Below are 18,145 nucleotides of genomic sequence, written 5' to 3'. Positions count from 1 at the left end.
TCTTTTTCTTTTTTTTTTTTTTTAAAGATTTTATTTATCCATTTATTTATTTGACAGAGAGAGAGAGAAACAGCATGAGGGGGAGAAGGTCAGAGGGAATAGCAGGCTCCCCGCTGAGCTGGGACCCCGATGTGGGACTCGATCCCAGAACTCCGGGATCATGACCTGAGCCGAAGGCAGCCACTTAACCAACTGAGCCACCCAGGCGCCCCTACACCTATGTTTTCTTTAAGGATTTTCATAGTTCTAGCACTTACATTTATGTCTATGATCCATTTTGAGTTTGTTTTTGTGTATGGTATGAGAAAAAAGTCTAAATTCATCATTTTGTAGGTGGATATCCAATTGTTCCAGCACTATTTGTTAAAATATATATGTGTGTGTGTGTATATATATATATCCTTTTCCTCTTTGAATTGTCTTGTCACCTTGGTTGAAAATCAATATACAATAAATATCAGAGTTTATACCTGTTTTATATCTGAACTCCAAATACATTAATGACTTTCTCCCTCTCCTACTCCCCCTGCTTGTGTTCCCTCTCTCGCTGTCTCTCTCTCTCTCTGTCAAATAAATAAAAAACTTAAAAAAAAAAAAAAAAAAAGGGTGCCTGGGTGGCTCAGTCGGTAAGCGTCTGCCTTCGGCTCAGGTCATGATCCCAGAGTCCTGGGATCGAGCCCCGCATCGGGCTCCCTGCTCTGCTGGAAGCCTGCTTCTCCCTCTCCTACTCCCCCTGCTTGTGTTCCCTCTCTCGCTGTCTCTCTCTCTCTCTCTGTCAAATAAACAAAAAACTTTAAAAAAAAAACAAAAACACAAATACATTAATGACTTGTCAAATTCTAATAATTAGTACTTTACTTTCTCTCCAGAATACCTTAACTCTATTTAACTTCCTCTATTAGTTTATAGTGTTATCATGTGTTTCAATTTCTATATATTTTGAACCCCCAAAAAACTATTATTATTATTTTATACAATCCATCTGTTAATACAGATTTACCCATACATTTACTATTTTTGTGCTCTTCATTCCTTCTTGCATCTGGGAACTCCTCTATAGGACCATTTTCTTTTTTGCCTAGAAAACACCCTTTAGTATTTCCTTTAATATGGGCCTGCTGGTGATGGATTATCTTCATTTTTGTTTGAGTGAAACATTTCTTCTTTTTTTAAGATATTTTTACTTATTTGAGAGAGAGAGAGAGCATGCGTGAGCAGGGGGAGGGGCAAAGGGAGAAGGGAAGCCGACTCCCTGCTGAGCAGGGAGCCTGAGGCTGGACTCCATCCCAGGACCCTGAGATCATGACTTGAGCAGAAACCAAGAGTCTGATGCTTAACCAACTAAGCCACCCAGGCACACTGAGTGAAACATTTCTGAAGAATATCTTCACTAGATACAGAATTTTCAGTTGGTAGTTGTTTTCTTTGAGCTTGTTGAAAAAAATTATCCTATTATCTCTGGTTTCTAGTGTCTTTTTAATGTATCTTTTATTATCTTTGGATTTTATATTCTGGTTATTTGCCTTGCCATTCTCTCTTCCAGATCACTGGTTTTTTTTTAAACTTGTCCAAATTTCTGTGAAATCCATGTACTGAGTTCTTAACTTTGTTCATAATGGGGTGCCTGGTGGCTCAGTCGTTAAGCACCTGCCTTTGGCTCAGGTCATGATCCCTGGGATCAAGCAAGCCCCACATCGGGATCCCTGCTCCGCGGGAAGTCTGCTTCTCCCTCTCCCACTCCCCCTGCTTGTGTTCCCTCTCTCGCTGTGTCTCTTTCTGTCAAATAAATTAAAATCTTAAAAAAAAATTTTTTTTGTTCATAATGATTTTCATTTCTAGAATTTTTTTTCAAATTTGTGGTTCATTAAGATTGCCACAAATTCTGTTATACTTCCTATGAGAATCTCCGAATCTGAGATAACTTTGGTGATTTGCTTGGCCAACAGAATGCATTGGAAATGATGTTGTGGGATTTCTGAGGTTAGATCATAAGAAGTTTTGTGGCTTCCATCTGGGCCTTTTGAAATGCTTGCTCTGGGGACACTCAGCACTCAAGATGCTCCCATTGGGAGCCCAGCCATTAAAAACGAGCTACATGGAGAATGTGTAGGCACTCATCAAAAGCTTTAGCTGAACTCCCAGCAGACAACCAGCATCAACTTGTCTGCTTATATTCATACAAGTGAGTTGTCCTGGGTATCCAACCCACTTAAGTCTTCTGATAACTTATTGTAGCTCCAAAGACAATTCCAACGTCTAGAGTCAGACATAGGAACAGATTAGGATCAGCACTAGATTAGACTCATTGCTTCTCTTCCAACTCTCTGTTTCATGCCATCCTTCTCCCACCTTTTTCTTATTAATCCCCAGAGTTTTTGGAAACTCCATTTTTCTAACCCTTTTCCTGCCACTCTTTTATTCTTTCTTGGACATAAAAGCATCATTTTAGGCTACAAAGAGGAGATGAAAAATGGAGCTGAATGTATATTAATACAGTTGGAATTTATTGTGAGAAAACAATGTACATAAAATATGCAGAAGACTGAAAATGGTGGTTTTATTTTTTAAGACCAAATTTTTTGACATTATCCCATAGAGTTAGTGATTAATCACTCTGAATTTATACAAATCTAGAAAAACAATTATGCCAGTTATACTGCTATAGTATGTTGGAAATTACTTGCCTTATTAAACACAAATATATAAAAATCCTGGTGTTGGTGAGAAAAATTAATGCCTTTTTTAGTCTAATACTATATTTGTTTTTCAGAAAAACATTATTTGACCCATAGGTTAAACAAAGAATAAATTAATGAGATGTTGTTTTAGGACAAGATATAATTTTCAGTGGAAATGATCTGACACAAATCTAGGTACTAACAAGCTGTGTTATAATGGGGTTTTATCATACTAATAATCTACAATGGAAGGTTTTCTAGGGAACCTCTGAATTTGGGAAAAAAGTTTTAAACAATAAAATGTTTGATGATAATAAGCACTACTTTATGTATTATGTATAGCATTTTAAGGTAGTTTTGCTTCCTATGCTTAATGGACAGTGATTCTGTGGTGTATTACTGAATGCTCACTAAATATTAATTGTGCATTGGGTATTTTTCAGAATTTTTTATAGATTAGGAAATTTAAAATGTTTTCTCCAAATTTTAGACAGATACATTCTAAAAAAGAAATGCTCTTTATTTATTGTTATGTAACCACACATTAAGCCATCATTTCCTATGTGCAACTACTGTTACTGATAACATATATCCTTTGCTGAATGCTTATTACATGCTAAGTACTATTCTAAGCACTTTAAATGTATTTTCTAATTTAATCCTCCCAAGAATTGAAGGAAGTATGCCCATTTTATAGAGGAAGAAACAAGTTACAGAGAAGTTAAGGAATCTACATGTTTTATGGCTATAATATTAGAAGGTGCTTAAATTTATGCACAGTCTAAATAACACGTCTTAAATTACATGATTTGGTTGGGCTTTATCTTTTTTTACTTTTTGTACTTATCTTTTTTATCTTTCTCTTTTTCTACTCTTTTTTTCTTTTTTCTTTTTTTTTTTTTTTTTAAAGATTTTATTTATTTATTTGAGAGAGAGAGAACGAGAGACAGAGAGCATGAGAGGGAGGAGGGTCAGAGGGAGAAGCAGACTCCCCGCCGAGCAGGGAGTCTGATGTGGGACTCGATCCCGGGACTCCAGGATCATGACCTGAGCCGAAGGTAGTCGCTTAACCAACTGAGCCACCCAGGCGCCCGTTTCTACTCTTTTTTTCTAATACCTTTTCTAAAAATAACTATTAAGGGCACTACAATTAACTTTAGTAGAATTCCAGATGCTATTACCTAAAGGTTATGATAATGTTAAAGATTAAAGATTAAATTGGATTATTGTGAAAGCTTAGCCAACCACAAATTCCAGTGCAAATGAAAAAAATACCAAGTTCCCTGATACAATCTTATTAGGCTAGTTTTTTAAAAACCCACATTTTTATCTCCATAGTAAATGTCAGGAATTCTGAGGTTGGACTTGAATGTTTTATCACTGCAGTATTAGGTGATGGTCTCAGTATGAGCTCTTCCAACATTCTGCATTGGTCTTAATACTTTCAAAAACTATGATAACTGCTTTTTAAAATCCTTACTCACAAAGATATCTGTAATTCTAGGGTGCCTGGGTGGCTCGGTTGTTAAGCGTCTGCCTTTGGCTCAGGTCATGATCCCAGGGTCCTGGGATCAAGTTCTGGGTTGGGCTCCCTGCTCCACAGGGAGTCTGCTTCTCCTTCTGCCCCTCTTCCCACTTGTTCTCTCAATCTCTCTCTCTCTCTCTCTCTCTCAAATAATGAATAAATAAAATATTTTTAAAAAGATATCTGTAATTCTATGTTCTATGTTTTCTAAATAATGGTTTGGCCTTGAAAATGTCAAGTCTCTTTTTATATAGAACTTGTCTTCCTTTTATTTATTTATTTTTTTTTAAAGATTTTATTTATTTATTTGAGAGAGAGAGAATGAGAGACAGAGAGCATGAGAGGGAGGAGAGTCAGAGGGAGAAGCAGACTCCCTGCCAAGCAGGGAGCCCGATGCGGGACTCGATCCCGGGACTCCAGGATCATGACCTGAGCCGAAGGCAGTCGCTTAACCAACTGAGCCACCCAGGCGCCCCTTGTCTTCCTTTTAAATAGGAGACAAATAAACAACAACAACACCAACAACAAAAAACACATGTTCTTGCATTCCTTCACTTAGTTCCTATCTGATAAACCCAAACATGTAGCTTTAGATAATGTATGCCCTTGTTTGTTGTATTCTTTGAAATTAAAGAATCAAATTGCAGAAACACATATACATCAAATTATGAACTGTATCTGACTCTAAAATATCCTTTGAAAAACTTCTTTACTTGAATAGGCTAGAGAGATGATGATTCATGCCATAATTTTATCTTATGAATCTATAACAAATCTCTTTTGGCTAACATCCCAGCCAAATTCTAAATACGATTTAAATCTAAATGGAACATAGCTGTCAGATTCTGTACTCATTTTAAGTTTCTTAAATCTATACCCAAGTACTGTATTTGACCACTTGTAGCCACCAAATTACAGAGAATACTGAAAACAAAACGACTCTTAAGATTTTAAGTCTTAAATGGTCAATCAATTTTTGCTACAGTTCTGGGAGATATAATTATGATATCAAGCACTATGTAATTTGTACTTTTTAATTCAGTTTTCTGTATTTCTATATCTAGCATAGAAGATTTTCTTTAGTAATAATAACAGCAAAATGCAGAAAAGTAGCTATAATTTGAGGGCCTACTATGAGCCATGTACATTACATACCTTACTGCCAATCATCTTCACAATCCTGGAAGACAGTTGTTGCCCACAGGCAAAGGTAGCACTGTTTGTTTCAGTCCTTTGTCCTCTGACTCGGTCCATAAGGGGAATTTCTATGGTTTGATTTGGTTTGGTTTGGTTTAAGGAACATTGAAGTGGCCACGGCTAGTGGTTTGGTGTCTGGCCTCTATCAAATGCCCAGTAAGACTGGGATAGCTTTATGAATGAAGAGTTAGTGCCACAGCTTCAAAACTGAACGAGCTCTTTCTCTTCTTTTCAGTTTGTACCCATGAGGTTATGGAAGTCAGGCTTAAAACTTGATAGAAACCTAAGCCACCTTCCCTTCCTCTGTTCTCCATTTGTCTCTCTTTTCCCAGCTGACACAGTCACATTCAATGTATTGCTCTGGCATGAGAAAGTCTGGGGCATATAGTTCTATGATCAGGGAACAATTTTTTCCCCTCTTACTCTTTGTCTCTTGTTTTCTAGCTCTGGCAGGTATCATTTTTATATTACTGGAATGGCAAATTTCAAGGCTAGGGTGTGACTAAGGGTAAAGGTAGGAAAGAGAGAAAAGATTTGCCATTTGGCTTGCTTTGGCCATTGGTTTTTGTGGCCTCCAGCTTAAAGAAGTGGAATTTTACTGTTCTTCTGGTTATGTTAGGGTTTGAAGCCAAAGATCTAGCTAACAATGAAGTATTATTTTGTCTTGTTTTGCCCCTATTATGCAGATAGTCTCCCTCAACACAATTACAGAGAGAAGAGTAACAGGTCCAAGACCATATTCAGATATCCCTGGCTAAATATCATCCAGCAAGATCTGGATGCTAATCCATTACTACAATTTTAAAAAGTTATACTAGCAAATGTCTATGCTATGTGCTAGGCTCTGTTCCAAATTATTTAATCTGCACAAAAAAACACACTGCCTCTGAAAAGAAATAATCCATTAAGAGTTGAAAATTCTGTATTCTGAATATTGGCAGTAATGAAAGAGTTAAAATATTTGAAATGGCAACTTGTAGGGGTGCAAGCCTCCTTGGTGATAGTATGAACAGTCTTACCTCTGAGCTGAGACTCAATCTGAAAATTATAAAAATCACTTAGATTAACATATGGTGTTAATTAGTCGAAGTAAAAACTACTGAGTTTTTCTTTCCTAGATTTCTATCTATTAATTGATAGGGTATCATTCTGTGTCCTTTTAGGGGAATAATAACTCCAAATGATTTCTAAAAGGTAAATGAAGCACTTTCTCCCATGGATACTCAGCATTCATGTTATAAATACAAAGGATGGGAATTGAGCCAAAAATGTTACTTTCTATTCATCCCATTTACAAGATTCTTATTTATAGGTCATAATCCAATGCTGTCAGCCAGCTTCAACTAAAAAGCATACAAATAAAATCATTTTAGAAGATGGAAGGTCATAGGGTCTGATAAGCCAGTATACACTGTTCTAATGTAGCTCTCCATATCTTGTGTTGCATGATGGATCGAAGTCTCTACAGACTGTTAGGGGAGAGCTAAAACAAAAGCAGCCAAAAGTTTTTTGTTTTTTGTTTTTTTAAAGATTTCATTTATTTATTTCAGTGAGAGAGAATGAGAGATAGCACGAGAGGGAAGAGGATCAGAGGGAGAAGCAGACCCCCCGCTGAGCAGGGAGCCCGATGTGGGACTCGATCCCAGGACTCCAGGATCATGACCTAAGCCAAAGGCAGTCGCTTAACCAACTGAGCCACCCAGGCGCCCCAAAAGTTTAAACCAGATACAAAGGAGGACACAAGCAGGTCGAAGAGACCTAGTAAAATAAAGCAAACGCAGAGTCAGATATTGGTCAAGGACAGAAACTGAGTTGCCCAAATGACAAAATACTAGTAGAGATAAACAGAAAAAGCAGAGACCTAAAAGATATTTAGGATTTAGATCTGCTTGAATTAAAAGAACCAAATCAAGGGAGAGGGAAAGAAATAGTTTCCGTGGAATCCAGCAAAGATGTGCTGTGAGACCCTCTATTTTGGAACACAAAGCCTTACAGATGTTCCCATATTGGCTTTGAAGACACAGTGCTCTCAACCTGGCATATGACAGATGCAAAAGTCATACTTCCATGGGTCAGATAGCTTGGTTTTGTTCCCTAAATATTAATGTCACCCCTCTGTTTCTTAAGTGCATGCATGTGGTTGCAAAAGGCACTGAACCAGAAAGCAATAGAATTGGTGTAAATCTATCTCTGCTAATAAGAAAGAAGTCAAGGCACATGACCCACCAGTATTAACTCAGCAGAGCCTTATTTGTATCATGTTACTAAGAGCAGGAATTGGCCTATTTGTAAAGGTTCTGCCAATTGGCTCTTTCTAAATGTGGAAAAACATTTATCACCATTCTTGGGATCATTGGGATTATTGGCTCTGACTTCAGATAAGTAGGATAAACAAACAATTTAAATGGAAGCTTCTTCTGTTGCATTCCTCCATGCCAGGCTCTCACAGATAATTCTAATTGAGAACTTCTAATGGATTATCCACATTTGCTCATTTGCCTTTCTCATGTGTCTGTATCTTCACATATACCTGCTCTAATGGAGAGCTCAAGAGTATTGTCATTTAAGATGTCTCCTAATGACTAAATATTCGCCCTATTTTGGCAGTGCTAATCAGCTCATTTGCATATAGTGTTGTCCAGTGGATTTAATTTTTGCTTTTGTTTGGGCAAGGGGTCAAATAATTTATGACAGTCACTTTCTAAAAGCATCAAAGCATTAATATTCCCACTTAAGTTACCTTATAAGGGGCTGGGAGGGATAAAGTATGCCAGTGGATAGGCTGATTTCATGTGATCTCTCCATTAAAAATTATGACATGGAAAATGAAAAACATTAAGATTTTTCTAGACTTCGCTTTTATGGTTATATACATTGCACTACACCTACCATTCTGTGTTTGAGATTGCAGTAAGAAAAAAGTAGGATAAGAAAGGAGTGGAGATAAAGTGCAAGAAATCAGAGTGAATAAGAGAGCCAATTATAATTTGTTCAGATTTAAATACTGGATTACTGATTTGCAAATAAGCTGGTTCCCCTATGGAAAATATATGCAGAGTATCAACATACAAGTTTTAATTTTTTAAATTACTGTACTTATATCATCGATTGCAGACCCCAACAGGAAGAGCTACACCTTGCAAGTGGATACTACTTTAGCTACTACCTTACTACCCCAGCGGAAGCCCATGCATGGAACAGCCCAGACAATGAGAGACAGTCACAACTCAGCCAAGGAAAAGCCACTATACTTCGAACTTCCAGTTTACTCCAATGGGCTTTTAGTTTATAACAGCCCTCCCAACTCCTCCCTTTCCTCTATAAAAGAGCATTCTTTTCCTTGTTCTCCTGACTTGCCTATGGTTTTTGCCATGGATTGCTCGTCCTAAGTTGTAATTTCTCAACTAAACCCATTTTTGCTGGTAAAATAATGGACAGTTTTATTTTTAAGGTTAACAGAGCTGTAGGTGAAGATGAGAGTACTGTATGCAGAGCAAGAAGACAAGGTACAGGAACTTATGAAACATCTACATTCAAAATATGCATAGGTGAAGAGGAGCTGGAAAGGGTATTGAGAAGGCTTTGGTTCAAGGAATAGGGATAAAATCAAGAGAGAGTGGTATTATGAAAGCTAAGTAAAAGGTCAGGAAAGGTGAGTAGTGAGAAGTGATTTCTGGATTTGACAATTAGGGCATCTTTAGTAAGCAGTGAAAGTGAGAACCAAAAAGCTAAAGGTTCAAAAAGTGAGTGAAAGTTGACAGAATGGGGAAGTCAAGTGTAGCCTTTTTCAAGAGGCTTAGCTGTGAAGGTATGGTAGACAGCTTCTAAAATGACCACTTGGTATTCATGCCTTTGTACAGTCCCCTCCCCTTGAGTGTAGGCTGGACTTAGTGACTTGCTTCTAATGAATAGAATACAGCAAAAGTGATAGGGTGCCACTTCCCAGATTGGGTTATAAAAAGACAAGATTCTGTCTTGCTCGCCCTTTCTTGCACTCTCTACAAACTCTGATGGAAGCCAGCTACCATGTTGTGAGATGCTCTGTTGAGAGGCCCACATGACAAAGCACTGATGGAGGCTTCTAGTCAGTAGCCAATAAGGAACTGAGGCCCTCAGTCCAACAATGTGCAAGGAACTAATCCCACCATTAGCAGATAAATGAGTTTAGAAATGGATCCTTCCCTAGACAAGCTTTGAAGTGACTGTAACCCCAGATGATATCTTGATTGCAGCCAGAGGACCTAGTTACACCATGCCTGGGTTTTTGAGCCCCCAGAAATTGTTATTTTCAGCTGCGAGGCTTTAGGATAATTTGCCATGTGGCAATAGATAACATACAGAACGTTAGGTAGGAGATAGAGTGATGCCTTAAGAAGGAAAGATTTTGGAAAGTTACTTTTTTTAAGATCAGAGAAATTCAAGCATTTTATATGCTGAAAAGTCAGTAGGGAGAGTGTGAAAATAAAGCAAGAAGAATAATTGGTAGAGCAAAAGGAGATGAGAGGATATCAAACAACAGCATTGCTACTCAAAGCGTGGTCTGTGGACCAGCACCATCAGCATGACCTGGAAGGTTGTTGGAAATACACAGCCTCAGGCCCCACCCAGAACTGTTGAATCAGAATCTTCATTTTAACAAGATCCCCTGGTTACTGATATGCAGTGACCCAGGACACAGGTAAACAAAATAGATTCAGCCAGTGGGAAGATAATCTATACCTGAGACTAGAGGGACAAGGGAAGGAGATGGAAATATAAATTTTTAGGTGGAGTTGAGAAGGTGAGAATTTGTTCACAAAACTTTTTCAGTATTTTCTATGAAATATGAATTTATTCAAGCAAATGAATGGCAAAAAAAAAAAATGATAAAAGTGGGTGAAAAAGGGAAGCTGACCCAAGAAAATATATAAATGTTTTGCAAAGAAGTACTAGGAGTCCAACTGAGTTTGGAGAGTAGGAATTTGCAGGCTGTGGGGTTAAGTGATTTCTTCAGTATTGCTCAGCAGCCTGTGTCTAGAATTAGAAAAGGCAGATTAGCAGGGTCAGTGCAAGGATGAGGTACAACAGCAAGTTGCGTCTTGGAAACAGAATAGCAAATCGAAATAATGCACTGGAATGCCTTGGCTGGAAAGGAAAGGGAGTTGAGTCCAACCTGGGGAAACACAGAAAATTTAATGGACTGGTGGCTAGAATTATATACAAAGAAACAGTAAGAGTACGAGAAAAATATGCAGTTATTTTCAGAAACCAAAATAAAAGATTTCAGAGGTGAAACGATTGGATTATGAAAATGCTTCGGCCCCTCCCTCCACTTTAAATCCCTAGAAATAACAGAACAGATATAAAAATTATAATCATATCATTTTACAAGCCCAACCTGAGGTTTGCAATGGATGAACTAACTTTAGGTGGTTGACTACTATCCCTTTAAAGTTTTTTTTTCGAATGTATTGGATTTTTTTTTCCTCCGCACCTGTGGGTTGCAAGGGTTTGTTTTTTTTTTTTAAGATTTTATTTATTTATTTGACAGAGAGAGACACAGAGAGAAGGGGAACACAAGCAGGGAGAGTGGGAGAGGGAGAAGCAGGCTTCTCACGGAGCAGGGAGCCCAATGCAGGACTTGATCCCAGGACCCTGGGATCATGACCTGAACCGAAGGCAGACGCTTAACAACTGAGCCACCCAGGCACCCCTGTCCCTTTAAACTTATTAAGTGAGGGAAGAGATTCTGCTGCCCCCTTGAGACCTCCAGCAGGCCCCCATTACTCTTTTGGTGTCTCTTAGGAAATAGACTCTTATGTTCCCTTTAAGTCACAAAACACAGTCTGAATATGGAAATCAGCATGACCAATTCTTTATAAGAATCATAATCCTAAAACTGATTTAGAATGAAATCCTCCCTTCTCCTACAGGTAGGGCCAGCTTTAGGCAGGCTTCCTGATACCTGGAAGAGATGTCATCAGTTTCTTTTCTCTCTGTTTCTCCTCCCTCAGTGTGCTACTCACAGCTTGCAGCCTCTGGCAGGTTGGGGCATAAAGGCAGAAGACAGGAAAAGGAACACAGAAAGCTCTCATCTGACTGATACTGTTTTAGGTGATGTCACATGCTTTCGGCCTTGCAGGTGTTTAAAGCAGACTCTCTTACGTGTGTTTTTAAGGTTCTTTTGTTGTGTTTATCCAACTGCATGTGCTGTGATGACTTCATTTTCCTCAGTGGCCCCTGCTGCTTCCCTTCTAGAGTCTCAGTCCACTCACACAGCCCTTTTCCTTTTGCAGAAGTGCTGGAACACTTTTAAATAACCCTTGGCCAATTTTCCTCCCCAAAGCTCTACACCTCATCCCTGATGGTCGCCTTTGGCTTGTGTCAGAGGGGAATGTAGTTACTGCTCAAAGTGAAGCATCAGTCGGTAACTCTGCCCTGACTTTTCCCGCCAATTGCCGTTGGTTCTTATCTCTTGATGCCTCAAGTTTCTGTCGGACATCAGAACAACATGCTTCCCAAGCTCCAGGGAACACATATCAAGTCCTCCAGTGATCCCCTGAAGTCTGCTCTGGCTAGGCTTGAGGGGAGGGAGGAGGGGGAGCCTTGTAGGACAGGAGTGGAATTATCATTATGGCAGTAGCTCTCACCAAAGAAATCTCTCCACAAATTTTCTTCCTCCTCCAGTTCCTTAACCTGTTTATATATATATCGTAGGTAGGTTTTCTAAGTGATTCTCAAACATTTGCTTTGGAAACCTGTATGTGGGTTTATCATATTACTCTGGGATCTAATTGTTGTCTACTGTCTTATTGTCAGAACTTCTAATCTCAGGACCAGTTACACTATAAATAAATTCACAGCAGTGTTGAAAAACAAGTCAAGGTGCTGTTTGTGGGCCTGAAATTATGAGATATTCCTGAAAGTAAAAAGCAGGTGAGGTCAGTTTGAGGGAGAACCCAGACCCAAGAGTGAAAAAAGAAGAGGACTGACTGTTAAAAATATGGGAGTTGCTTTAGGGGTGCTGAAGGTTCAGAAGGATTGTATGAGATGGGATGAGAAAGAGCCCAGTGGAACTGTCAGGATTATTGGTTGGAGCACATTATAGCCAGAGAGTTTAGCTCTCCGCACCTTTTCTGGCTTATGTCAAGCAGTGGGTAGCAACAGCACATACTTCTCATATGACTTAGCCATTCCACTTCTAGATATTTACCCAAGAGAACTGAAAACATATGTCTATACAAGACCTGTATATGAACATTCACAGCAACAGTATTCACAAAAACCAACAATTAGAAACAATCTAAATGTCCATCAACTCATTAATGAATGGATAAACAAAAAATGGCATATCCGTGCAATGAATACTACCCAGCAATAAACAGGAATGAATAAGCTGATACAGGCAACAATATAGATAAACCTCAAATTATTATGCTAAGAAGCCAGACATAAAAGTCTGCATATCGTATGATTGCATTTATATGACATTTTCAGAAAAGGCAAAACTATAGAGATAGAAAGAAAATCAATGTGTGCCTGAAGCTGAGAAGGGGAGGGGATGGACTCTAAATGACATAATGAAATTTTAGAGCATGATGAGAGAGTTCTAAAACTGAATTGTAGTGATGGTTGCATAACAGTAAAAATTTACTAAATATTATTGAAAAATCATCCACTTTCAATGGGTACATTGTATGGCATATAAATTTTACCTCACTAAAACTGTAAAACAAACCTTATTATTACTAAAATAGAAATAGAATACATAACTCCTAAACAGTTAAAATAAAAATGAAATTAGTAAAACCTGATTACCCTAGCAAAAACCAAAATGGGTATAAAATGAAACAACAGGAAAACATGGTACATGGTAACTACAAAATAAGATGGTAATATTTGTCCAAACTTATCATAGCCAAGAGCATTGTAAATGGATTAATTTGCTAATTAAGAGACAGTCTTCTTTAAAAATTATGTATACACTGAATTCTAAGAGATATCTTTATAAAAAAAAAAACAACACAGAGAGGAGCTCAAAGAGATAACATGTTCCTGAATGAGGTTTTGGGTATGGGCTGTTGGAGTGGTTGAGGAAATCAAGAAACTTCAAGATTAGGATGTTGAATATCAATATTGAGATTGTCTAGAATGTTTATAGAGTTCTGGGTAGACAGTAAGATTGAGGAGACTTGTTTTAGGAGATCAGATAATGATAACAGTGAGAACTGAAAGGTGGAATCAGTGGTGCAAACCTTAAAGAAGTTCAAGAGTGGAAAAATAATGGTTAAAAGAGAGTTTTTTTTAAAAAAGGAGAATGACGATACCTCCTCTCAGGCCTTTGCTTCCTTTGGTGTGAGAGGATGAACAATCTGGGGTTATAGTCAAAATAGTGTGATAAGAAGGCAGCTACTGAAGGCAAGGGCCAGGGGAGGCATATTTGGGGGCGGGGGGAGCATCTAAAATATAGACTTTGTAAGAGTTAAGTTTGCATTTGATGGTATGTAACAGGATCTCAACCTAGATTAACTAAATAGGGAATTTATTGATGTTATGAAATAAAAAGTCTAAGAATAAGCATTTCAGGGTTGGTATTGTGGCTTCATGAGACCATCAGGGAAGGATCCTGCTTGCTTCCTGTGACACCATTCTTAGCATGTGGCTTTTGATCTCATGGTACCAAGATGGCTTCTGTAATGCAAGGCATCATGTTCTAGTTATAGACCGGAAGAAGAGAAGGAGAAGGGCAAAGTGTGTGCCAGCTCCGAGTTTCCCCTTTCAATAGTAAAACAATAGCTGTTCTGGAAACTCTGAAGTAGACTTCCATTTGCACCTCACTAGATAAAACCATATCAACTGACCATTCCTGGCTTTAAAGGAGCCTAAAAAATCAAAATTGTTTGATCTGAGACATACTGATATTCCTAGTAAATCTGGTATTCTGCTAGTAAAGGAGAGGAAATAGATTTTGGATAGTAATAAGTGAACACTAGAGTATTATTTATTTCTTATAATCTCATGAGAGTATTTATTTATTATAATCTCATGTTATTCTAAAGGGTACTTAAGGAGGGGGCACCTGGATGGTTTAGTCAGTTAAGCATCCAACTCTTGATCTCAGCTCAGGTCTTGATCTCAGGGTTGTGAGTTCAAGCCCTGCACTGGGCTCTGCGCTGGGCATGGAGCCTACTTAAAAATAAATAGATAAATAAATAAGTAAATATGTATATAAATAAATAAATAAATAAATAAATAAATAAAGGGTACTTAAGGAGGTTTTACAAAGATGTTAACAACATGGCAAAGTTTTAAAAAGTATTAGAGATAGGGGCGCCTGGGTGGCTCAGTCGTTAAGCGTCTGCCTTCGGCTCAGGTCATGATCCCAGGGTCCTGGGATCGAGCCCCACATCGGGCTCCCTGCTCTGCGAGAAGTCTGTTTCTCCCTCTCCCTCTCCCCTTGCTTGTGATCCTGCTCTCACTGTGTCTCTCTCTGTCAAATAAATAAATAAAATCTTTAAAAAAAAAAAATAAAATAAAAAAAATAAAAAGTATTAGAGATAAAGCAAAGGAGAAATAAGAACAAGATGATAAAATGAACTCCACTTCCACGGAAATGGAAATGGAGTTCATTCACAGAATTGGCTCTAAGCTTTCTAGCAGCCAATTCAAAGAGGAAAGGAAAATCAATGTCCTTGAGAAAAGGGTTTGTTTGGTTGGTTGCTTGTTGGGGAGAGTACTCCAAAAGGCACAGCAAAAAGGGTTAAGGTAGGCAGGAAACCACCAGAGGGAGACTGATTTACTGGGGAGAAAGCATAAAGCAGTAACATGACAGCAGTACTTTAAAATAGGGTAGAGTATAAATGTTGGTGAAGGAATGAGATTGTGATTTGCAGTTGTGAGTGACTGAGGATGATGGAGATTAAGTACTTTAGGATTAATTGGCTTTCATGGCTCAAAAGTGGCCCCAGGCTAAGACTTCAACTGGAGTCAAGCCAGATGAGGCCACTGTCTATGCCTCTGTCAACAGTCTTTAGCCTTTGCTTGTATCCTAAATAGAATAGTGCATGATGTATGTTGTGAGCTCCTGCAAACAGATCTGGCTAGATGAGTGATATGGTTTTTAAAATGTTCTTTTACTGAGTGACTGAGAGGGAAGGAGAAAGGAAGAAGTGTCAATTCTAAGGATCTGACCTCTCTATGTGTTTGAGGCCCAAGGTGACTTGAAGGCTAGTTTCCAATTAAGGAAATTTGAAACTCTCTTCAGTGTGCAAATACTACCCCCATCCTTAAAGCAGTCTCTGCACAAACAAAAGTTTTTGGATACTTTGCACCACTTCCATATGTGGTAATAATATAAGTACTGTTCCATCTAAGACATAATTATTTTTTCAATTCACTTGGTGGTGCTTTTTTTTTTTTAATATCTGTAGTAGATTCTGAATGAATAGTGTCTTGTTTTTAAAATTCCTAGCATCTAGCACAATGACTGACACACACTAGCATCTAAATAAACAACTGAATTATTTGTAGTGTTTGTATTTGCTTCCCATAGAATTTTTAAAAATTTTATTTTATTATGTTATGTTAATCACCATACATTACATCATTAGTTTTTGATGTAGTGTTCCATGATTCATTGTTTGTGTATAACACCCAGTGCTCCATTCAATATACCTGCCCTCTCTAATACCCATCACCAGACTAGCCCATCCCCCACCCCCCTCCCCTCTAGAACCCTCAGTTTGTTTCTCAGAGTCATAGTCTCTCATGGTTCGTCTCCCCCTCCGACTTCCCCCCCTTCGTTTTTCCCTTCCTACTATCTTTTTTTTTTTTTTAAACGTATAATGTATTGTTTCAGAGGTACAGGTCTGTGATTCATCAGTCTTACACAATTCACAGCACTCACCCTAGCACATACCCTCCCCAATGTCTTAAAAAGTGTTATGATAAATTCTGGATAAAGCCAAAAAATGGCTTATTAAAAGAATTATTATTTTATTTTATTTTATTTTTTCCTTTCATACGCAGATTTATTTGGTATGCATGAGGAGGCAACCGATCAGAAATTCCGCCAAGGGGAATACCATCAATGTCACGAAGCTGGGAAACGTTGACCTACATTTAGCTCAGCATATTCATAATGGCTTACACAGAGAACACCATGGTGAACCACCACGTTCAAGTTCCACGTCCCTTTCCGTCAGATTCTCTGAAGTGGAGCTCAGTTGAGCCGACGGGCATCCCAGCAGACCTAGTGCTGCTTCTGGGAGGCGGTCAGTGACACGGCACGAAAGCACATGGCCATCACCAGGGCATTCATGCTACAGAGAAACCCTGTTTCTTACTGACAACGAGGCAGGGAGGAGAGACGGAGATCCGGGGAGGGAAAGTGCCAACATGCATCATGGGAGCCGAAACATAGAAGTTAAGGACCTCTGGTGCGCAGTGAACCACAGAAAGCCCCACGGTGATTCAGAAACTCCAGGCAGGAAAGGGTAGGCCCTTCCCGGACTGGCTCCACGCTCACACGGACCGAGCGTCCAGTCCTCAGACTGCTTTTGCTCCTTCTCTGACTTCTCTGACTGCTTACTGTTCGGTCCCCAAAAGGAATCCACGCTCAGGATCTGGCCACACCAGCCTCCACGTCTGAGTCCGTTCAGATCTCTGTCACGTGAGGACGAGAGCCGCAGTTTTCTTTCACCCACTGCTTTAGGAGCCTCTGGAACATTCTTTTGCTTTCCTGCTGCATCTCCAGTTGGAGCTTCTCCTCTCTCTCCTGCTGTTGGAGCACCCCTTCGGGGAGAAGGCCGGGCCGGTTGGTCCCCAGGCTGAGGGTCAAGCCACTGAGGCCCGGCACCATCGTGTCCCGGGAGGAAGGATGCGGGGTCCCTTTCCTCTCTGCAGGCATCCCGGAGACGCTGGGCCTATGGCTCTGGCAGTATCGACATTCACAACGGAATCTGTTCGGATCTCTATCCCCCGAGGAAGAGATCCTGGCCTTCCTCTCGACCCGGTAAGGTGCCACGTGATCGAGGTGTCGCCGTCCCACGTGCCCCAGAAGTGTTCTCTTCCTCTGAGGGGACGCTGCCCTTTCCCACCGCCTCTCTTGGAGGGTTTTCTCATCCCTGTACCGCTGCTGGAGCAGCCCCTTTGGCAGAGGGGCAGGGTATTTGGTGCCCAGACTGGTTTTGAGGTCACCGAGGCCCATCATTAGCAGTTCTGAGAAGGAAGGAGATGAGGCTGCTGTGACTTCCCGGGAGGTCTCTTCAGAGCTCATCGGGGAAGATTCGGGAATCAATGTTGAGTTACATTTCTGGACTGGATCCATCCAGGTGTCGTCAGTGCTGACAGCTCCTCCTGGCCCTTGGGTCTAGACAGGACGGTGAAGATGAAGGTTCTCAAAGAGCTGGAAGGTAGCGGAGGGACGGGCACGGCCGGAAGAACCCAGACCTGAGTTCCAGCTCTGCCATCGTCTTGCCAAGAATTATTAATTTTTTAAAAACCTGGTGCAAAGCTGTTTCCAGAGCGAAGGAATTTGGAATGTCAGATTTTCTTTTTGCATAGAAATAAATTTAAAGAATTTAAATTCATATTCTGAATATATCTCCAACATTAGAATTTTAGAAAGCTATTAGTGATGCGGTGAATACGATGTACTGCAGTTTTAGCACTAATGTAAGTACAAGGAGATGTTAGAAATTATTTGTTGAATTACATTTTCTCTTACTGGGTTCCTCCTGACTCTCCCTACCAGCCACACTATTGT

General features: G+C 39.5%; 1 protein-coding gene across 1 annotated transcript; it reads right to left on the bottom strand.

The window, feature by feature from the left end:
- Positions 1–17,035: 17,035 nt before the first annotated feature.
- Positions 17,036–17,707, bottom strand: LOC118518658 (protein FAM156A/FAM156B-like). The gene has a single exon (XM_036065599.2). It carries the CDS (start codon positions 17,705–17,707, stop codon positions 17,036–17,038), a length of 672 nt encoding a protein of 223 aa, XP_035921492.2.
- Between the last annotated feature and the right edge of the window lie 438 nt (positions 17,708–18,145).

Source organism: Halichoerus grypus, chromosome 6 (genome assembly GCF_964656455.1).
Source record: "Halichoerus grypus chromosome 6, mHalGry1.hap1.1, whole genome shotgun sequence".
Classification (NCBI taxonomy): Eukaryota; Metazoa; Chordata; class Mammalia; order Carnivora; family Phocidae; genus Halichoerus; species Halichoerus grypus.
This window is presented reverse-complemented; position numbering and strand designations above follow the sequence as displayed.

What these genes read in the sequence shown, in the direction of transcription:
- LOC118518658 (XM_036065599.2), bottom strand. Translation starts at nt 17,707, where the DNA reads ATGGATCCAGTCCAGAAATGTAACTCAACATTGATTCCCGAATCTTCC.